Source organism: Bos indicus, chromosome 1 (genome assembly GCF_029378745.1).
Source record: "Bos indicus isolate NIAB-ARS_2022 breed Sahiwal x Tharparkar chromosome 1, NIAB-ARS_B.indTharparkar_mat_pri_1.0, whole genome shotgun sequence".
NCBI lineage: Eukaryota > Metazoa > Chordata > Mammalia > Artiodactyla > Bovidae > Bos > Bos indicus.
In genome coordinates this window covers 101,973,828-101,991,385 of record NC_091760.1, presented here as the reverse complement: position 1 = coordinate 101,991,385, position 17,558 = coordinate 101,973,828, and the positions used below count along the sequence as shown (strand labels likewise).

At 36.0% G+C, this 17,558-nt stretch overlaps 1 protein-coding gene across 2 annotated transcripts in view; it reads right to left on the bottom strand.

The window, feature by feature from the left end:
• Positions 1 to 13,597: 13,597 nt before the first annotated feature.
• Positions 13,598 to 17,558, bottom strand: part of BCHE (butyrylcholinesterase) — a 78,618-nt gene continuing 74,657 nt past the window's right edge. For both annotated transcript variants that reach the window (XM_019959949.2, XM_070792244.1), the window contains one exon: positions 13,598 to 14,201. In XM_019959949.2, coding sequence (XP_019815508.2) covers positions 14,077 to 14,201 — 125 coding nt within the window. In that variant the 3' untranslated portion in view covers positions 13,598 to 14,076. The remainder of the gene's footprint in view (positions 14,202 to 17,558) is intronic.

Genomic DNA, 17,558 nt, shown 5'->3' with positions numbered 1-17,558 from the left:
ACTTTATCTCCTATGGCTCATGCTATTCTTTCTAATTCTAGTCTTTTCCTCAAACACACAATGCTTATTTTCACCTTGGGGTCTTTGCACTAATATAGAATGTTCTTCCTCAGATATCTATGTAACGTTCTCATTCTTGTCATTTTCGTCTCACATTTACAACATGGACTTGGGGGACCATTTGCGACCATATACCAGGCATATACTATCACTGGTTATCAAATAAGACCTTCTGAGTAGTTGGAAATGTAAATAAGGAACTTGCAACAGAATGTAAATTAATGCACTGCTTTCTTGAGAAACGTTTGCTATGTAGCAAAAAAATGTCAACTATAGTATTTTATATGTAAGTGTCATAATTGCTTTTTTCAGAAACTACAGAAACCAGTATGGTGAACAGTCTAAGGAAAATTGCCTTTATCTTGATCAGAAAACAGACATGATATATGAAAAAGAACATACCTGGGCATGGAATTGTGACTTTATGCCTTTTGTTAACCTCCTCTTGTACCTTATCAACAGACAAAGAGACAAAGGGAATGTGTATGGGTAATATGAAGATCCAACGAAATTCTGTGTGGGTGTGGTTGGTACTCAAATCTAAGGGCTTATTCTCCTTTATCGTATAAGAAGACAAAATGGTCTGGGTTTGGGGCAAGTCCTCATATCCATTTCATCTGTTCAAAAAACCCGGGGTATATTAATACATACATTTAATACTGATTGAAGCAAACAGTAAGTACTCATTTTAACAGTTAATTGTGGAAATTAAGAACTGTAAATTGTATTTTCTTTTAAAGAGTTATATTGACTATTTTTTTTTCCTGTAAAAGAATCAATGCCTTGGTTGAGATCCCAGAGTTCCACACCACAGAGAATGGGAGAGCCATTTTGGCCTGGAAATGTTAAGGGCAGATGTTCCAGTTATCCATAGACATTGGAGGACATTAGTAAATCTCTTTGCCAAACATAAAATTTTGAATAGCACTGCTTTCATGGATCTTCCAGGATGAACTGGCAGCAAAATACCAGTTTAAGTAGTTGAAAGTATTCACGTTGGATGGAATTATTTAGCATCATCTATTGTATTGTAGAACAATGCCTGTCAAAAACAATTGTATGGGTATTCAGTTCTTATCGTTGTTATTGTATAATTTTTCCTTGCAAATAATTAAACAGGTTTGCCTGCCTTTTTACAATTACATGTTATTATTTGTTTTGAATAGGTGTTATATGCCCATGCTACAGAGTATAAAAGGCACTTAAAGACAGAACATGAGCAATAACTCTTAGTCTGACATTTCTATCACAGGCCATCTAGTTCCTTCCCCAGAGGTATTCACTGCTATAGTTTTAAAACATGTTTTCAGAGAGCATCTGTAGCATAGGTACCAAACATAATGTTTTTAAATAGAAATCATAGCTCATCTTTAATATTATTCACATTATTTTCTTTCAAATTTGGTGGAAAAAAAAATCATGGCAATCTTTCCATATCAGCTCATAAGGAGTTAGTTACCTCATCAAATAGCTACACGGTATTCTATCTTCTGAATAAACCAAATTAGCTTTAATACCTCCCTATTAGTGGACATTTATGTATCATTCTAACAAAGAAGTTTTTTAAAGTCTTGGAGAAGTCCTAAGATTCTGTACTACTCTAACATATTTTCCACCCTGAGAAATAGTGCCATTTTTCAATTTACAGACGAAAAGTTGTATTTAACATCCTTTTCTCCCTGAGTTATATCATCAATTCCTTTTTGATCTATTTCAGTTTTCACTCTTAGCAGGCTGATTGTGTTGTATATTCTTTTGCAATCTCTTCTATTCTCCTTTTACTCCTGCTTTTATTTTATCTTATTTTATTTTCAATCCTGTCATATCATTGGTGTCTTCTCAAACAGGATCATTTTCTTTTATGATGTTCTTAGTGTAAGCATCATACCTGAGAGTTTATTTTTTTCCTCCTTCTGTTTTGTCCTTTGCTAACTCTTAATCTGTTACCTATCATTTCTTTCCTGAATTCTTTTATCTGTGCTTTGAATTATTGAATCTATAATTACTTGTTTTTTTTTTTTTAATGGTAATATATTTGCTTACAGTTTTTATCTGTTCCATGAATTTTTTTTTCCAAATTAGGTCATTATTTCCTTCATTCATTATTGACAAATATTATTATATTTAAAATACATTTTGATATTTAATTATGGCACCTACAATCTCTTAGCTTTGTGGTCCCCACTTGTTCATCTTGAGTGCTACGTTAAAGCAATAAAAGGAAGAAGCATTTGGTGAATTTACTATACCTGAGTCCTGAGTTGATTTATTCCAACTCCGAGTTAGCAGCACAATGCCTCTTGACTTTTAATTGAAAATATCTCAGTGAAAAATGAAAGGAGTCTTCAAATGCTGCTGCATATTATAGAAGGTATATCTGACAGTTTTTGAGCTTCTATTACAAGCAAATAAAATTATTGATGGAAGTGCTACTCAAAAAGAAAACTGTAGTACTCTGATCCAGTTAAAATAATTTTCTAGTTCTTACGACTATTATTTGATACATTTTCAGTTGTCTTTTGTACAGAACAATTAATACCCAATATTGTGATCATCAGTTGATATCACTATAGCAGAGTTACTTGTTCTTGTGTGATATATCTCTTTGAGTTTCTAATGAAATATTTCTGACATACTGATTTACTGACAGATTTTAAGGATAAAGTTTTTTTTCTTCTTCTTCTTTTTCTAGCTTATGAATTTCTGCACAGATGTCACTCATAATTCCAGCCCTTTTACGGGCTTTCCTGGTGGCTCAAATGGTAAAGAATCTCTGCCAGCAATTCGGGAGATCTAGGTTCACTCCATGCTTTGGGAAGATCCCCTGGAAAAGGGAATAGCTGTCCTCTCCAGTATTCTTGGCTGGAGAATCCCATCCATAGAGGAGCCTGGCAAGCTACAGTTCGTGGGGTCACAAAGAGTCGGACATGCTGAACACAATTAACACTCACTATACACCTTTACTCTTTTAGGATCTTAAAAAACTTTAAAAATACAGGTCAACAGAATTTAGGCTCTTAACATTTTAATTAATCATATTTCTCACACTGACGACTGAGCCAGACAAAGACCAAACGGACCTCTAAAGGTGAATTCTGGTGTTTCCCATTACCAAGCAAAGTTGAAAAATATGTGAAATAAAGCCAACAAGAAAAATGAAAAAATAGGACACTGCTAAGTTGCTATCACACTTATCTTGGAGTAGAATTCAAGAAATATCCCTTCTGTGGCACGGCCCTCCACTAGAATTACTTCTTAGATGGTGCCAGATATTGGATTTCCTCACTGATAAATGAAAATAATATTAACTATAAAGTCTCCTTTTCCTTTGCCTGTGTCTGAAGGAATAGACCAGGAATCCCCACCTACTTCTGTCAAAATTTATTTCAATATTTATATCACATAGTATTATATTAGACCTATGAAAAGATGACTCATTTGAAAGGAATAACTATATCTAAATCTATACTGCTTTTGAAATTCTGCTAGTGCAAAAATAAAGGAAATTTTTAGAATATTTATGAATATATAAAAATTATCTTTAAAGATTAAAGGAATTTTTACACTTATGAAATCATAACAATGGATGATGAGAGAAAAACTTTAAATAAGTAAAAATATATGAGATGCAAAAATTGTAACAGTTAATAATAATTGTGGTAATAAAAATAATGGATCAGTTATAGAAGACAAATCTTGGAGGAGGCACAAACACTTGGAAATTTTCCCAAATTATAGTATTTCTAAGGAAAAGAATAAAGTAAGATTAAAATGAAGCTAAAGTGAGACAGATTCAGGTAATATGACCTGTGTATAGTAGGACTACAGGTGGTGAGAATGAAGGAGCCAGACCAGAAATAACAAATAGATACACATAAGAACTTTCACCAAATTAAGATACATATTAACTTGCAGCTTGAAAATATCTTTGAAAATCTAGGGAAAGTAACGTTAGATAAACAATACTTAGGTTCATCATGGTGAAATTTAATCTCATGTATTAGTTTCTTATGGCTGCCATAATACACTAACACAAACTTGATGATTTAAACTATGGAAATTAATTTTTTCACAGTTCTGGAGGTTAGAAATTTGATATTGGTTTCATTGTGTCAAAACCAAGTAGTTGGCAGAGCCACACTTCCTTCCATAGGTGCCAAGGAAGAATTTGTTCTTTGTCTCTTCTACTTCTGGTGGGTGCTGGCATTCCGTGGCTTGTGGCTGTGTCACTCAGAACTGTGCCTCTGTGGTATTGCCTTCTCTTCTGTGTGTCAAGTCTCCCTCTGCGTCTCTCTTGTAAGAATACACGTGATTGCATTTATTGCTCACCTAGATAATACAATATTACCTGCTTCTCTCAAGGTCTTCAACTTGACCACTTCTACAAAATTATTTTATGAAATATAAGGCCACCTTTACAAATTTCAGGAATTAGGAAGTGGCTGTCATTTGGGGGGTCCATTATTTAGCCTATGAATTAGATGTATGCTTGCATGCACATGCAAGTCTTGCAAAATACACAAAGAGAAGATACAGATTATAAGCATTAAAATAAGAATCTAGTTGCTCATAGACTTTCATTTTGTAGAGAATTCTATGGAGTTGAGTAAAATATATTTAAATGGTGATATTATAAATTGAACCAAATATTCATTTATTTTTGAGGACACCAAAAGATTTTCTCATCTATAAAAAGTCTTGGTTTACTTCTCCTGAAGAAAAAAATTTGTTGAACTACAGATGAATGGGAGATGAATCAAGGTTAGAAACTTAAGGATAGGGAAAGGTCTGGTAATAAGCAGGGAACTTTATAAAATTGACAGGTTTGAACATCAAATTAAGTCTCAGTGCTGGAGTGCTGACTTGGATCAGTTCATAGTTGCACTCAGTTTCTAGGTAATCTTGAGTTCCATGGCTTTATATACCATCTTTATGCTGGAAACAATTTTATTCATATCTCTAACCTAGAAATCTCCCCTCTACTCTCCTTCAGTGAGGTGTTTTCTCTTTTTCTTTCTTAGATACCTCATAAGCATCTGAAAGCCAGCATACCCTGAAATGAACTGTTGTTTCTCTATTTAGACCTGTAGGACCTACAACTTTCCCTGTCTCAGAATATGATAAATTCATTCTACCAGGTACTTAAGCAGAAAATCTTATATTTATTGTTTACTCCCCTCTGTCTTTTGGTGAATCCTTTTGGCTATTGCTTACAAATATTATAAATATATCTCGTACTTCTCAGTAGCTACTAACTACAAGCCATTCTTTTCTCTTACCTGGATAATTAAACAGCTTCCTTTATGCCCACTCTTGCCTTTTTATAGTTTAGCCTGTAAAGAATGAGAGTGCTCCTTCTTAAAAAAAAGCATGATCATGATTGTGTTACTCAATCTGCTCAATGCCCTGTGATGACTTGCCATCTGCCTTTCTCTTCAGTTCCCACCTCATTTCCTATCACCCTCCCTTATTTCTTCCAGCAGCTTAGACCTCTTACCTGCTCCCTAAACACAGTATGTGAGGAGATCTCCATAGGACCTTCTCATTTGTTCCCTCTGCCTGAACTTTAATGGGACGATGTCCCCAAATATTCTAATACACCATTTCTGTAGATGGGATCCAAGACAGACTTACTTTACTGAAAATGACATGACTTGGAGTGATAATGTAATATGATAAATAAAATATTTTTCATTAAGACATTAGCATATAATAGTTGGAATATTTTTTATCCTGAGGTATAGTGACAGTCAAAAAGAGATTGAAAAGATGATTGAAAGACATCCTAGAAAAAGTTTTTTCAGGCATTGAAAAATATGCATTAAAGGGTAGAATTCTGTACAGCAGTGTCAACCACTGATCAAGAACCATGGGTGCTCTGGAATTTAAGGCATTTTTTGTAGACTTCAATCTACTCTAAGTAAATTGCTGCCTCTCAGGACTGAGAGGTGACTCACCTGAGAACTGTAACTCCAGGTGAGCTGAGAAGAAGGACATGGTATTCACTCTCTGTCTTTGAAGACTTCAATAATCTTATAAGAAAGAACTAGTGTTCTGTTCTTCTTCTCACTTAATATTTTGCACATGACTTCAAAGAGAAAACTCCAAGGGAGATTATTAAAATTTTATCTTTCATGGTTATGTGAAAATGTTAATTCACTTACCAAAGAGAATATTATACACACATTTGGTTTAAAATTGAAATGCCACAGCAGATGTTAGGATTTGAGCTTTTACTCACTTATTACCTTGCACAAAGATAGTAACTTCAAAATTAGCATATTACAATGTTGTAAAACAATGATAGCACATTTCAACTAAAGAAAATTGGTGGAATGTCTTTAAAGGCAGTGGAGGGAGGCAGAGTCCTCTTGGATTAAAATGTTGTTTTGTGCCTGAGGCTATAGACTAAAGACTCATTTCCATTGATGCAGTGAAAAACAGAAACTAAACTAAGTTTTGCTCTTCCTGAAACTCCTGTCTTTCTGGAAACTGTCTTTAGCAAAAATAAAATTACACACAGTGTCTTCAAAGGGGTCCTTGCAAGTATGATTCTTGAAGTTTGTTATTCTGCATGATACCTTTTTTCTTGGAAAATATTATTTTTCATCCCAAAGGCCTAACAGTATAATGAAAATTTGCATTAAAAATATATACACAGTCCTTTATGTCACCTGTGATTCCTAGACCACAACACAAGAATCTGTATTTTCTGCATTCATGGAAAAGAAAAAAAAAAAAAGGATGAGAATAAAGAAGAAAAAACAAAGTCCACATGCAAATGAGTGAATTCATTTGTCCTCAGCCATTCTATGAGGAGAAGAATATAACCAAGAAAACTTAAATTTGATGTCAAGAAGAAAAAAGAATCTATCATGAAACATTAAGAAATGCTAAAAACAAAAAATGCCAAAATATCAAGATTAACGTAAGAATGAAAATTATCATATGTGACTAAAGTCTAAAAGATATCAGAAAAAGTTTACTAAAAAGTATATAGTCAAAACCTCATAAGTTAAAGTTTTACTCCCCTCTTCAATAGGGAATCACCCTTTCTGAAGAATATCTGCTTCAAGAAAATACTTGTATTTTCTAATATGGTAGTAGAATACGAATATAGATGTGAATGTGCCCTAGGCACTTTAAGAAGTGTTGAATTTTAGTTTAGGCTGTGAAAGTAAATACTGCACTGAACAAAGTTTAACAGTCAATAAAGACTTCATTCAAGGTTATTACAATTGGGGAATTAAGATTGCTGGGAGAAATATCAATAACCTCAGATATGCAGATAACACCACAGTTATGGCAGAAAGCAAAGAGGAACTAAAGAGCTTCTTGATGAAGGTCAAAGAGGAGAGTGGAAAATCTGGCCTAAAACTCAACATTCAAAAAACAAAGATCACCGACATCTTGTCCCATCACTTCATGACAAACATATGGGGTAAGAATGGATACAGTGACAAATTTTATTTTCTTGGGCTTCAGAATCACTGTGGACGATGACTGCAGCCTTGAAATTAAAAGATGCTTGTTCCTTGGAAGAAAAGTTATGACTAACCTAGACAGCATATTAAAAAGCAGAGGCATCACTTTGTCAACAAAGGTCTGTATAGGCAAAGTTGTGGTTTTTCCAGTATTCATGTATGGATGTGAGAGTTGGACTATACAGAAAGCTGAGCACTGAAGAACTGATGCTTTTAAACTGTGGTGTTGGAGAAGACTCTTGAGAGTCCCTTGGACTGCAAGGAGATCCAACCAGTCCATCCTAAAGGAAATCAGTCCTGAATGTTCATTGGAAGGACTGATGCTGAAGCTGAAGCTTCCACACTTTGGCTATCTGATGCAAAGAGACAAACCATTAGGAAGACCCTGATGCTGGGAATGATTTAAGGTAGGAAAAGGGGGCAACAGAGGACGAGATGGTTGGATGATGATGGCATCATCAGCTCAATGGACATGAGCTTGAGCAAACTTCGGGAGATGGTGATGGACAGGGAAGACTGGCCTGCTGCAGTCCATGGTGTTGCAAAGACTCAGACATGACTGAGCAACTGAACAACAATAACAACAGTTTCAAATGGGGAGAGAGACTGAACTCAACTTCTCTGAAATAAAAGATGTGAAGGTTTTTACGTGTTGAGGTGAGCTAGTAGAAAAGTACTGGCAGACTTTGGGGGAGGGTTGACCAAAGGGATATGTTGAGCACATAGAGTTATTCTTGAGTTTGCAATGTTTTCTTCTGGGATTAAGCCATCAGTGTTTGGTAATTGGCTCCCAAAGAAGTTAGGCTCCTATCTTCCCATTGAGACTGAGTGATGGAGGCACTATCTCTTTTAATGTTTAATTTCAAAGTAATAGTTCCCAGGTCCTTGAGAAAGACATTTCATGGGTAGTAAAACTGACAAGAGGCTGAAAGATTTATATACATTTCAAAGGGATAGAGAAAGAATTTACAATGGCAAGATTTCTGAAGCAAATTCTCTTAAGAAACTGGAAGTCAGAGGCCCACAGCCAGGAAGAAATTTGTCTAAAGCTTAGTCAACCTGAGGGGAACAGTAAGGCTGTCTTGGTCAAGGCAATGACTTTGCATTTATATTCCAGGTTGTATTAGGTATACTAGTAGCATTCCTCTGGCTTTTATCCCTCCCTTTGACTAAAATTGGGAGCGGTTATCCTTAATAGATGATAGATAGATAATAGATAGATTGATAGATCATTCTATCTCTCTTATTTTTAGATCATTCTCTTGATATATGTACTTCAAGCATTTTAGAATGGTGTTTTACACTGTTAAATACATTTTTATAGTTTATTATCCAGAGACTTCTTTGATAAATCCCCTCTGCTCCTGCTCTTTCTCCCTAACCATTGAAGGATATAAAAAATAATTAGAATGTCTAACTCAGAAAAACAAGGTAATATAGTAATTGCCTCAAGCAAAAGATGTCTGCAAATGCTTCTGAGGAGAAAAGCAAGTCTTTGTATTCACCTACCTAGTTTAATAATTATTATGTAATTAATCCTAGTAGCATATCTTTCTGAACCTGGTAAGAATGATTACTTGTCCATATTTTTGAGAGTTCAAAAAACAGTCAGTACTTTTAAAATGAAGGATGGTATGGGGAGGGAGGTGGGAGAGAGGTTCAGGATGGGGAACACGTGTACACCTGTGGCAGATGCATACTGATGTATGGCAAAACCAATACAATATCGTAAAGTAAAAAATAATAATAATAATAAATTTTTTAAAAATAAAATGAAAAGTGTGATGGGAAACAAAAATTAAAAGTCTGATTAGTCATCTTGCATCTGAATTGCTATTGTTACTTAGTGTCAAGTAAGCAAATTCTGTGTGTTGTGTTAGTCACTCAGTCATGTCCAACTTTGCGATGCCACAGACTGTATCCTGCCAAACTCCTCTATGGAATTCTCCAGGTAAGAATACTAGAATGGGTCACCATTCCCTTCTCCAGGGGATCTTCCCGACCCAGGAATTGAACCTGGGTCTCCTGCATTGCAGGCAGATTCTTTACCCATTTGAGCCACCAGGGAAACGGAAGCAAATTTTGGGTTAGCTCAAACAAAAAGATGATCTTCAGAAATAACTGCAGTTAAGGAACAACTGTAAAATATTCTATGTATTTCATGTACTCTTTCTTATTTTTCAAACATCCTCTCAGAGTATATATTTATGATAAAAATGACATCCTGAAAGGATACCTTTCTGGTGTGGAGGTCATTGAAAAAACTGTGTGTGCCAAATTTATTTTATGCATTCAGTAATATCTGCTACAGTTCCTTGTTCAGAGAAAAACAATTAGGTCCTCAGATATCAATAATAAGTACATTTCTTTCTCATGTTAAATTGCAAGTTTTATGGTTATTTGCTTGTGAGTACTAAAACAGTATGAATATTGCACCCCCACCCCACTTGCTGAAATCAGAATTACCTGAGAAACTTAAAAATACTGATGTCTAGATTCCACTCCAAGATTCTAACATGTACTCAAGGTTTAAAGTTGAGAATCATTGAATTAAATACCCAAATGTCAATGTGAAATTACCTACTATACATATCTACAATTCTATCTCATCACCTCTTCTTTGCTGAAACTCTCAAGTACATCAGTTCAATTCAGTCGCTCAGTCATGTCCAACTCCTTATGACCCCATGAACTGCAGCACGCCAGGCCTACCTGTCCATCACCAACCTCTGGAGTCCACCTCAACCCATGTCCATTGAGTCAGTGATGCCATCCAACCATCTCATCCTCTGTTGTCCCCTTCTCCTGCCCTCAATCTTTCCCATGATCAGCGTCTTTTCAAATGAGTCAGCTCTTCATATCAGGTGGCCAAAAGACTGGAGTTTCAGCCTCAGCATCAGGCCTTCCAGTGAACACCCAGAACTGATCTCCATTGGGATGGACAGGTTGGATCTCCTTGCAGTCCAAGGGACTCTCAAGAGTCTTCTCCAACACCACACTTCAAAAGCATCAATTCTTCTGAGCTCAGGTTTCTTTATAGTCCAACTCTCACATCCATACATGACCACTGGAAAAACCATAGCCTTGACTAGATGGACCTTTGTTGACAAAGTAATGTTTCTACTTTTTAATATGCTGTCTAGGTTGGTCATAACTTTCCTTCCAAGGAGTAAGCATCTTTTAATTTCATGGCTGCAGTCACCATCTGCAGTGATTTTTGAGCCCCCCAAAATAAAGTCAGCCACTGTTTCAACTGTTTTCCCATCTATTTCCCATGAAGTGATGGGACCGGATGCCATGATCTTACTTTTTTGAATGTTGAGTTTTAAGCCAACTTCTTCATTCTCCTCTTTCACTTTCATCAAGAGGCTCTTTAGTTCCTCTTTAGTTTCTGCCATAAGGGTGGTGTCATCTGCATATCTAAAATTATTGATATTTCTCCCGGCAATCTTGATTCCAGCTTGTGCTTCCTCCAGCACAGCATTTCTCATGATGTACTCTCATCATGTACATTTTTCATGATGTATATTGTCAACAGGATGACAATATACAGCCTTGACATATTCCTTTTCCTATTTGGAACCAGTCTGTTGTTCCATGTCCAGTTTTAACTGATGCTTCTTGACCTGCATACATAGGATAGTCTATTTGGACAAATTCAGTGAAGGCTCTCCTCCTACACACACCTCCCTCAATCTTTTTCTTCTACTTTTGTCATGTTTCTTCCTGGTTCTCGGAGGACTCACAATGTAATTTTCCTGCTACACAATGGAACTGAGCTCGGCTGTATCTCATCCTCCCATCCAATCACTCAGTCAGCAAGCATCTAACCAGTGTAATGGTACTTGGCAAACAGTTCCCAGTTGGGAATCTAGAGATGGATCTGATAATATCAAGGCACTGGCAGTTAATTGCCATGGGAATTTGGATTTTTTCACCTTTCAGGGTAACCATAAAGAATTAAACTAGGCTAAGAAAATGTCTGGAAAATAAACCAGTCTTTTTGGGGCGGGTTTTATGTGGTGTGTACATGGTTACTTGTGTTAACATTCACTTCTCAAATCATTCTTTCACTCCTGCTGCTTTATTATCTCATCAGTTGGTGACTCTAATGATGAGATTTTGCATCAGGTATAAGACAGAGCAAGGCAAACTAAACTCACGGATAAAAGCTTCAGAATAAGTCAAGTGGTATTCTAGGTAAAATTCAAGAATGAAGCAGTTGGTTGTCCAAGGTAGGACAAAGTGGACCATGGTATCTTTTCTTATGACTGGGACTAATCATATAAGAAAATTTATAGGTATTCTACAAACATTGGTTATGTTTTATTCATTATTACTCTCATCAAGAGAACTTTTAAAGGGTCCTCAATGCTGTTGAACAGGCATCATTTAGTTGTTTTATAAATAAGAGTGTTCTACATCAAAATGACACTCAACTGATTCAGAAAAACATAATAGATCCTAGGAGAATGGCACCTGAAACCAAGATGGTGGTTATATAATAGAAAACCAGGATATTTGGCTATCTTATGTGTGGCTTTTTTATTCATCTCAAGATGAGGGAAGAAATATAAAATAAAATGTCCATTTATAGCACCACTGAAATGAATTAACTTGACATGTATAACAACTCTTTTTGATCAGCTGAAGTTGATAAAATACCATGATCTTTGACACACTGAGGACTGCAGATCTATATTTATTGGATCTAACTATAGAGATACTTCGGAGAAGGCAATGGCATCCCACTCCAGTACTCTTGCCTGGAAAAATCCCATGGATTGAGGAGCCTGGTGGGCCGCAGTCCATGGGGTCGCTAAGAGTCAGACAAAACTCAGCGACTTCACTTTCACTTTTCACTTTCATGCATTGGAGAAGGAAATGGCAACCCACTCCAGTGTTCTTGCCTGGAGAATCCCAGGGACAGCGGAGCCTGGTGGGCTGCCGTCTGTGGGGTCGCATAGAGTAGGACACGACTGAAGCGACTTAGCAGCAGCATAGAGATAATTATGACCAATGAATAATGAGATTTGCTTCTGCTGACAGTCTGCAGACTGATAGACTCACTTTATACTGAGTACTAGTTTTCAGTGCTTAATTAGCATAATCAACAACACTGCCCTGGGCTTCCCTGGTAGTTCAGTGGTAAAGAATCCACCTGCCAATGCAGGAGATACGGGCCTGATCCAGGAATAACTCACATGCCTAAGAGCAACTAAGCCTCTGTACCACGACTACTGAGCCTATGCTCCAGAGCCTGGGAACCACAACTACTGAGCCCCTGTCCCACAACTACTGAAGTGCATGTGCCCTAGAGCCTGTGTTCCACAGGAGAAGCCACGACAATGAGAAGCCTGGGCACTGCAAAGAAGAGTAGCCCCCATATGCCACAACTAGAGGAAAGCCTGCACAACAACGAAGACCCAGCACAGCCTGAAAAACAAATAAAATTGTAAAGAAAAAAGAAAAAAAGAAATGACAAGAAAAACAGCAAAACAAAACAAAAACAGTGCTGCTTTTTCCTGGGATTTAAAATCCCCTGACATCTCCCCTTTAATGAAAGACAATGAATTTATTCATGGGATGCATTCCCTTGTCATGAAAGTTAGTAAGTGCAAATTTGTAATTTTTAATATTATTAAAACAATATAATTTATCTGAAAAAATATAATCATTTCTTTTTTGAAATTGAACAATTTCTTTACTAAAATCCTGATATATCTGGGTCCAGTCAAGGGATATTTCAGATAGTACATAGTTTTTGAATTACAGGAAGAGTAATTTACATGTGGACATGTTTGGGACAGTTGACGAGTGAGGAAGTGAGAAAGAAAAAAATTGAAGAAACAGGAGTATAATTTTAAGACTATAAGCATACACATCTTTAAAAAATTCAAAATACAAGTAATTATATTCTTTTACATTTTGTCTTTTGGTTGTGACATTTTGTTTCTATCATTAGGTAATTTCAAGTGACCAAGTCTCTTATTTTAAGATTCTCTTAAATAAATTCTCTTGCCTTCATATAAAAGAAAAACCAAAGAAGCCAATTACTTTGTTTGTTTTAATATATCATATTAACATTAAATGCATAAATTAATTAAAAGGAAATAATATTGTAAATCACAGTATGTAATGTTTCAAGACCTCCCACCCATTTTTTAAAAATATCTTTTATCAGTGGTAATAAAAATCAGTTGGAGATTGGAAACAACTCAGATACATTTTAGGGAAATACTTTCTTAAAGTTATTCAGGAAAGAGAGAGTTTGAAGCTGCAAACTGTTTTAATATGCATATAATTAATTGTCATACTTTATAATGTGAAATTTAATTAAACTTGTTCTAGCCATTTGGGTTTTGGAATGCTAGGTACAATACTAAGTGAAAGAAGAGAGGAATCGATTTTATCCTTTTGACATTTTTGTTTTATACATAATAGCTTTCTTACCAGGAGTGTAAGAGAGCCAATGATAGTTTTGCCTTGATCTACAGGAAAACGAACATTCTATAAAAGGTAAATCTATTAATTAGAGACCTGCACAGCTTTCTTTCTTGCTAGTGTAATCGTTAAATTGATTTTTCCAATCCATCATGTAATTGTTCCAGCGATGGAATCCTGCTTTCCATTCTCGTTTTACTTCATCAATATTTCCTGTAAAACACGGAGTGAGTTGTGTTAATCTACATTTCAATATCTGTTGGTTAATTAAAAAATAATTTTGATTTCAGATACCATTTTCTCCTAGCACACTGCACAGTGATCTTTTAATTCATTATTTATTATCAACTTCCTTCACTACATGAAAAAACTAATAAATTTTAAATATACTATATGAAATTGAAAATTATATATACATACAAGATGTATTCAACATAAAATGCAACACACATCAGTTTGTATATTATGTAAAATTATATTAAATATTTTTGCTATAGTTTCTGAGAAGATACATAAATATTGTTTTCTAGACTCCCCTAAGCATAGCAAAAATCTCATTTAATACATATATTTTACATATCTAATTATATAGCAGAGTATTATTTCTGATGAAAATATTCATATATAAATATGTATTATTAATGCTTTAGGAGAACTGTGTAATTGGCATTCTACATAGATCTTACATTCTTTCTGTATGAATATATTTTCATTACACACAAAGCCTGGTCATTGAAAAGAGTTTATTAAAAATAGTGTAATATAGAAGTTTATTAACTGCTTTGAAAATTAGAAAGATGACCAAGAAAATCTCTGTTTTTCAGCAGTTTGCAAAGTGTATGTATGTGTCAGGGGAAAGGAGTGTTTCTACCAGAAATAATATGAGACAAGGAACCAAAAAGGGTTTATGTAATACAAAACAAACTTGAAATTTTGATTTATTTGAAGTGTATTATATTAAAGAATAAAGATTGTAAACAATAGAAGCTCTTAAATTACAGGCTTTTAAAATCATATATTTAAGTTCCTAATATAAATAGATGTAATAAAGCCAGAAGATGGTTTATTCAAATCTATAGGTATTTAATATATTTGTAGTACTCTCATGGTTTAAGGTTTTAGGAGGTTTTGTCAAGAGATAGCACTGGTCATAGCAAACAACCTCTTCCAACAACACAAGAGAACACTCTACAAATGGACATCACCAGTCAATACCAAAATCAGATTGATTATTTTCTTTGTAGCCACAAATGGAGAAGCTCCACACAATCAGCAAAAACAAGACTGTGAGCTGACTGGGGCTTAGACCATGAACTCCTTATTACCAAATTAAGACTTAAATTGAAGAAAGTAGGGGAAACCACTAAACCATTAATTTCAGTTCAGTTCACTTCAGTTGTTCATTCATGTCTGACTCTTTGCAACCCCATGAATTGCAGCACGCCAGGCCTCCCTGTCCATCACCAACTTCTGGAGTTCACTCAGACTCATGTCCATCGAGTCAGTGATGCCATCCAGCCATCTCATCCTCTGTTGTCCCCTTCTCCTCCTGCCCCCAATCCTTCCTAGCATCAGAGTCTTTTCCAATGAGTCAACTCTTTGCATGAGGTGGCCAAAGTACTGGAGTCTCAGCTTCAGCATCAGTCCTTCCAAAGAAATCCCAGGGCTGATCTTCTTCAGAATGCACTGGTTGGATCTCCTTGCAGTTCAAGGGACTCTTAAGAGTCTTCTCCAACACCACAGTTCAAAAGCATCAATTCTTCGGCACTCAGCTTTCTTCACAGTCCAATTCTCACATCCATACATGACCACTGGAAAAACCATACCCTTGACTAGACGGACCTTTGTTGGCAAAGTAATGTCTCTGCTTTTCAATATGCTATCTAGGTTGGTCATAACTTTTCTCCCAAGGAGTAAGTGTCTTTTAATTTCATGGCTGCAGTCACCATCTGCAGTGATTTTGGAGCCCCAAAAAATAAAGTCTGACACTGTTTCCACTGTTTCCCCATCTATTTCCCATGAAGTGATGGGACCATTCAGGTATGACTTAAATCAAATACCTTATGATTATACAGTGGAAGTGACAAAAAGATTCAAGGGATTAGATCTGATAGACAGAGTGCCTGAAGAACTATGGACAGAGGTTCATGACATTGTATAGGAGGCAGTGATCAAGACCATCCCCAAGAAAAAGAAATGCAAAAGGCTTTGTCTGAGGAAGGCTTACAAATAGGTGAGAAAAGTAGAGAAGTGAAAAGCAAAAGAGAAAAGGAAAGGTACACCCATTTGAAAGAGAGTTCCAAAGAATAGCAAGGAGAGACAAGAAAGCCTTCCTCAGTGATCAATGCAAAGAACTAGAGGAAAACAATAGAATGAGAAAGACTAGAAATCTTTTCAATAAAACTAGAGATACCAACAGAACATTTCATGCAAAGATAGGCACAAAAAAAGGACAGAAATGGTATGGACCTCAAAAAAGCAGAACATATTAAGAAAGGGTGGCAAGAATACACAGAAGAACTATATAAAAGTTATCTTCATGACCCAGATAACCATGGTGGTGTGATCACTCACCTAGAGCCAGACATCCTGGAATGCGAAGTCAAGTGGGCTTTAGAAAGCATCATTATGAGCAAAGCTAGTGAAGGTAATGGAATTCCAGTTGAGCTATTTCAAATCCTAAAAGATGATGCTATGAAAGGGCTATACTAAATATGTCAGCAAATTGGAAAACTCAGCAGTAGTCACAGGACTAGAAAAGGTCAGGTTTCATTCCAATCCCAAAGAAAGGCAATGCCAAAGAATGTTCAAACTATCACACAATTGCACTCTTCTCACATGCTACCAAAGTAATGCTCAAAATTCTCCAAGCCAGACTTCAACTGTATGTGAACTGTGATGTTCTGTCAGGATCTGCATTAGGCATTACTGACCAAATGGAGGCATGGCCCCAACCCCCTCTCCTCATCTTGCAGGCACGGCCCCGGGATGAAGGAGTTAGGCCTTGTGATTCTGATTTGTTTTTTCCTTTCTTCGGTTGAGTTGGCTGGAAAGAATGTTAAGGTGCTTGAGAGAAGCATGAGAAAGCACAAAGCCTTCTGCAGTTGTGCCCGGAAAATAATCTATAAAATAACCGTTGACATTTGTTCAAGGATCTTTACAAAGAATGTCCCAGGATGAGCACATAGGCCGCAGCTTGAGGCCAGGGGAAGGACTGTTATCTGAGACCTGTTTGTGAGGGAAATAGTTATGGCAAAAGAAGTTTGCTTAGTTTGGGTTTAGGAATAATTAAGAATAGCTAGAAGCCTTTTTAGGAGATAGTGATGTTAAGATGCTAGGGGCAAACAGGATTTAGAAAAATAAGAAATAAACTGAGGAATGTAGCATGAGTTACAATGTAATCACAAGTTAAGTATAGAACACATAAGAGAAAGTAGATAATAGATAGTAAAGCCGATTCTGAGAGAATCCCTGAAGCTGGAACTCTGTAGAACAACAATGATTTCTGGAGACAATAAATCTGGGTGGGGGAAATCTAAAAATGTCAAACCACTGACCTAATGCTTTTCT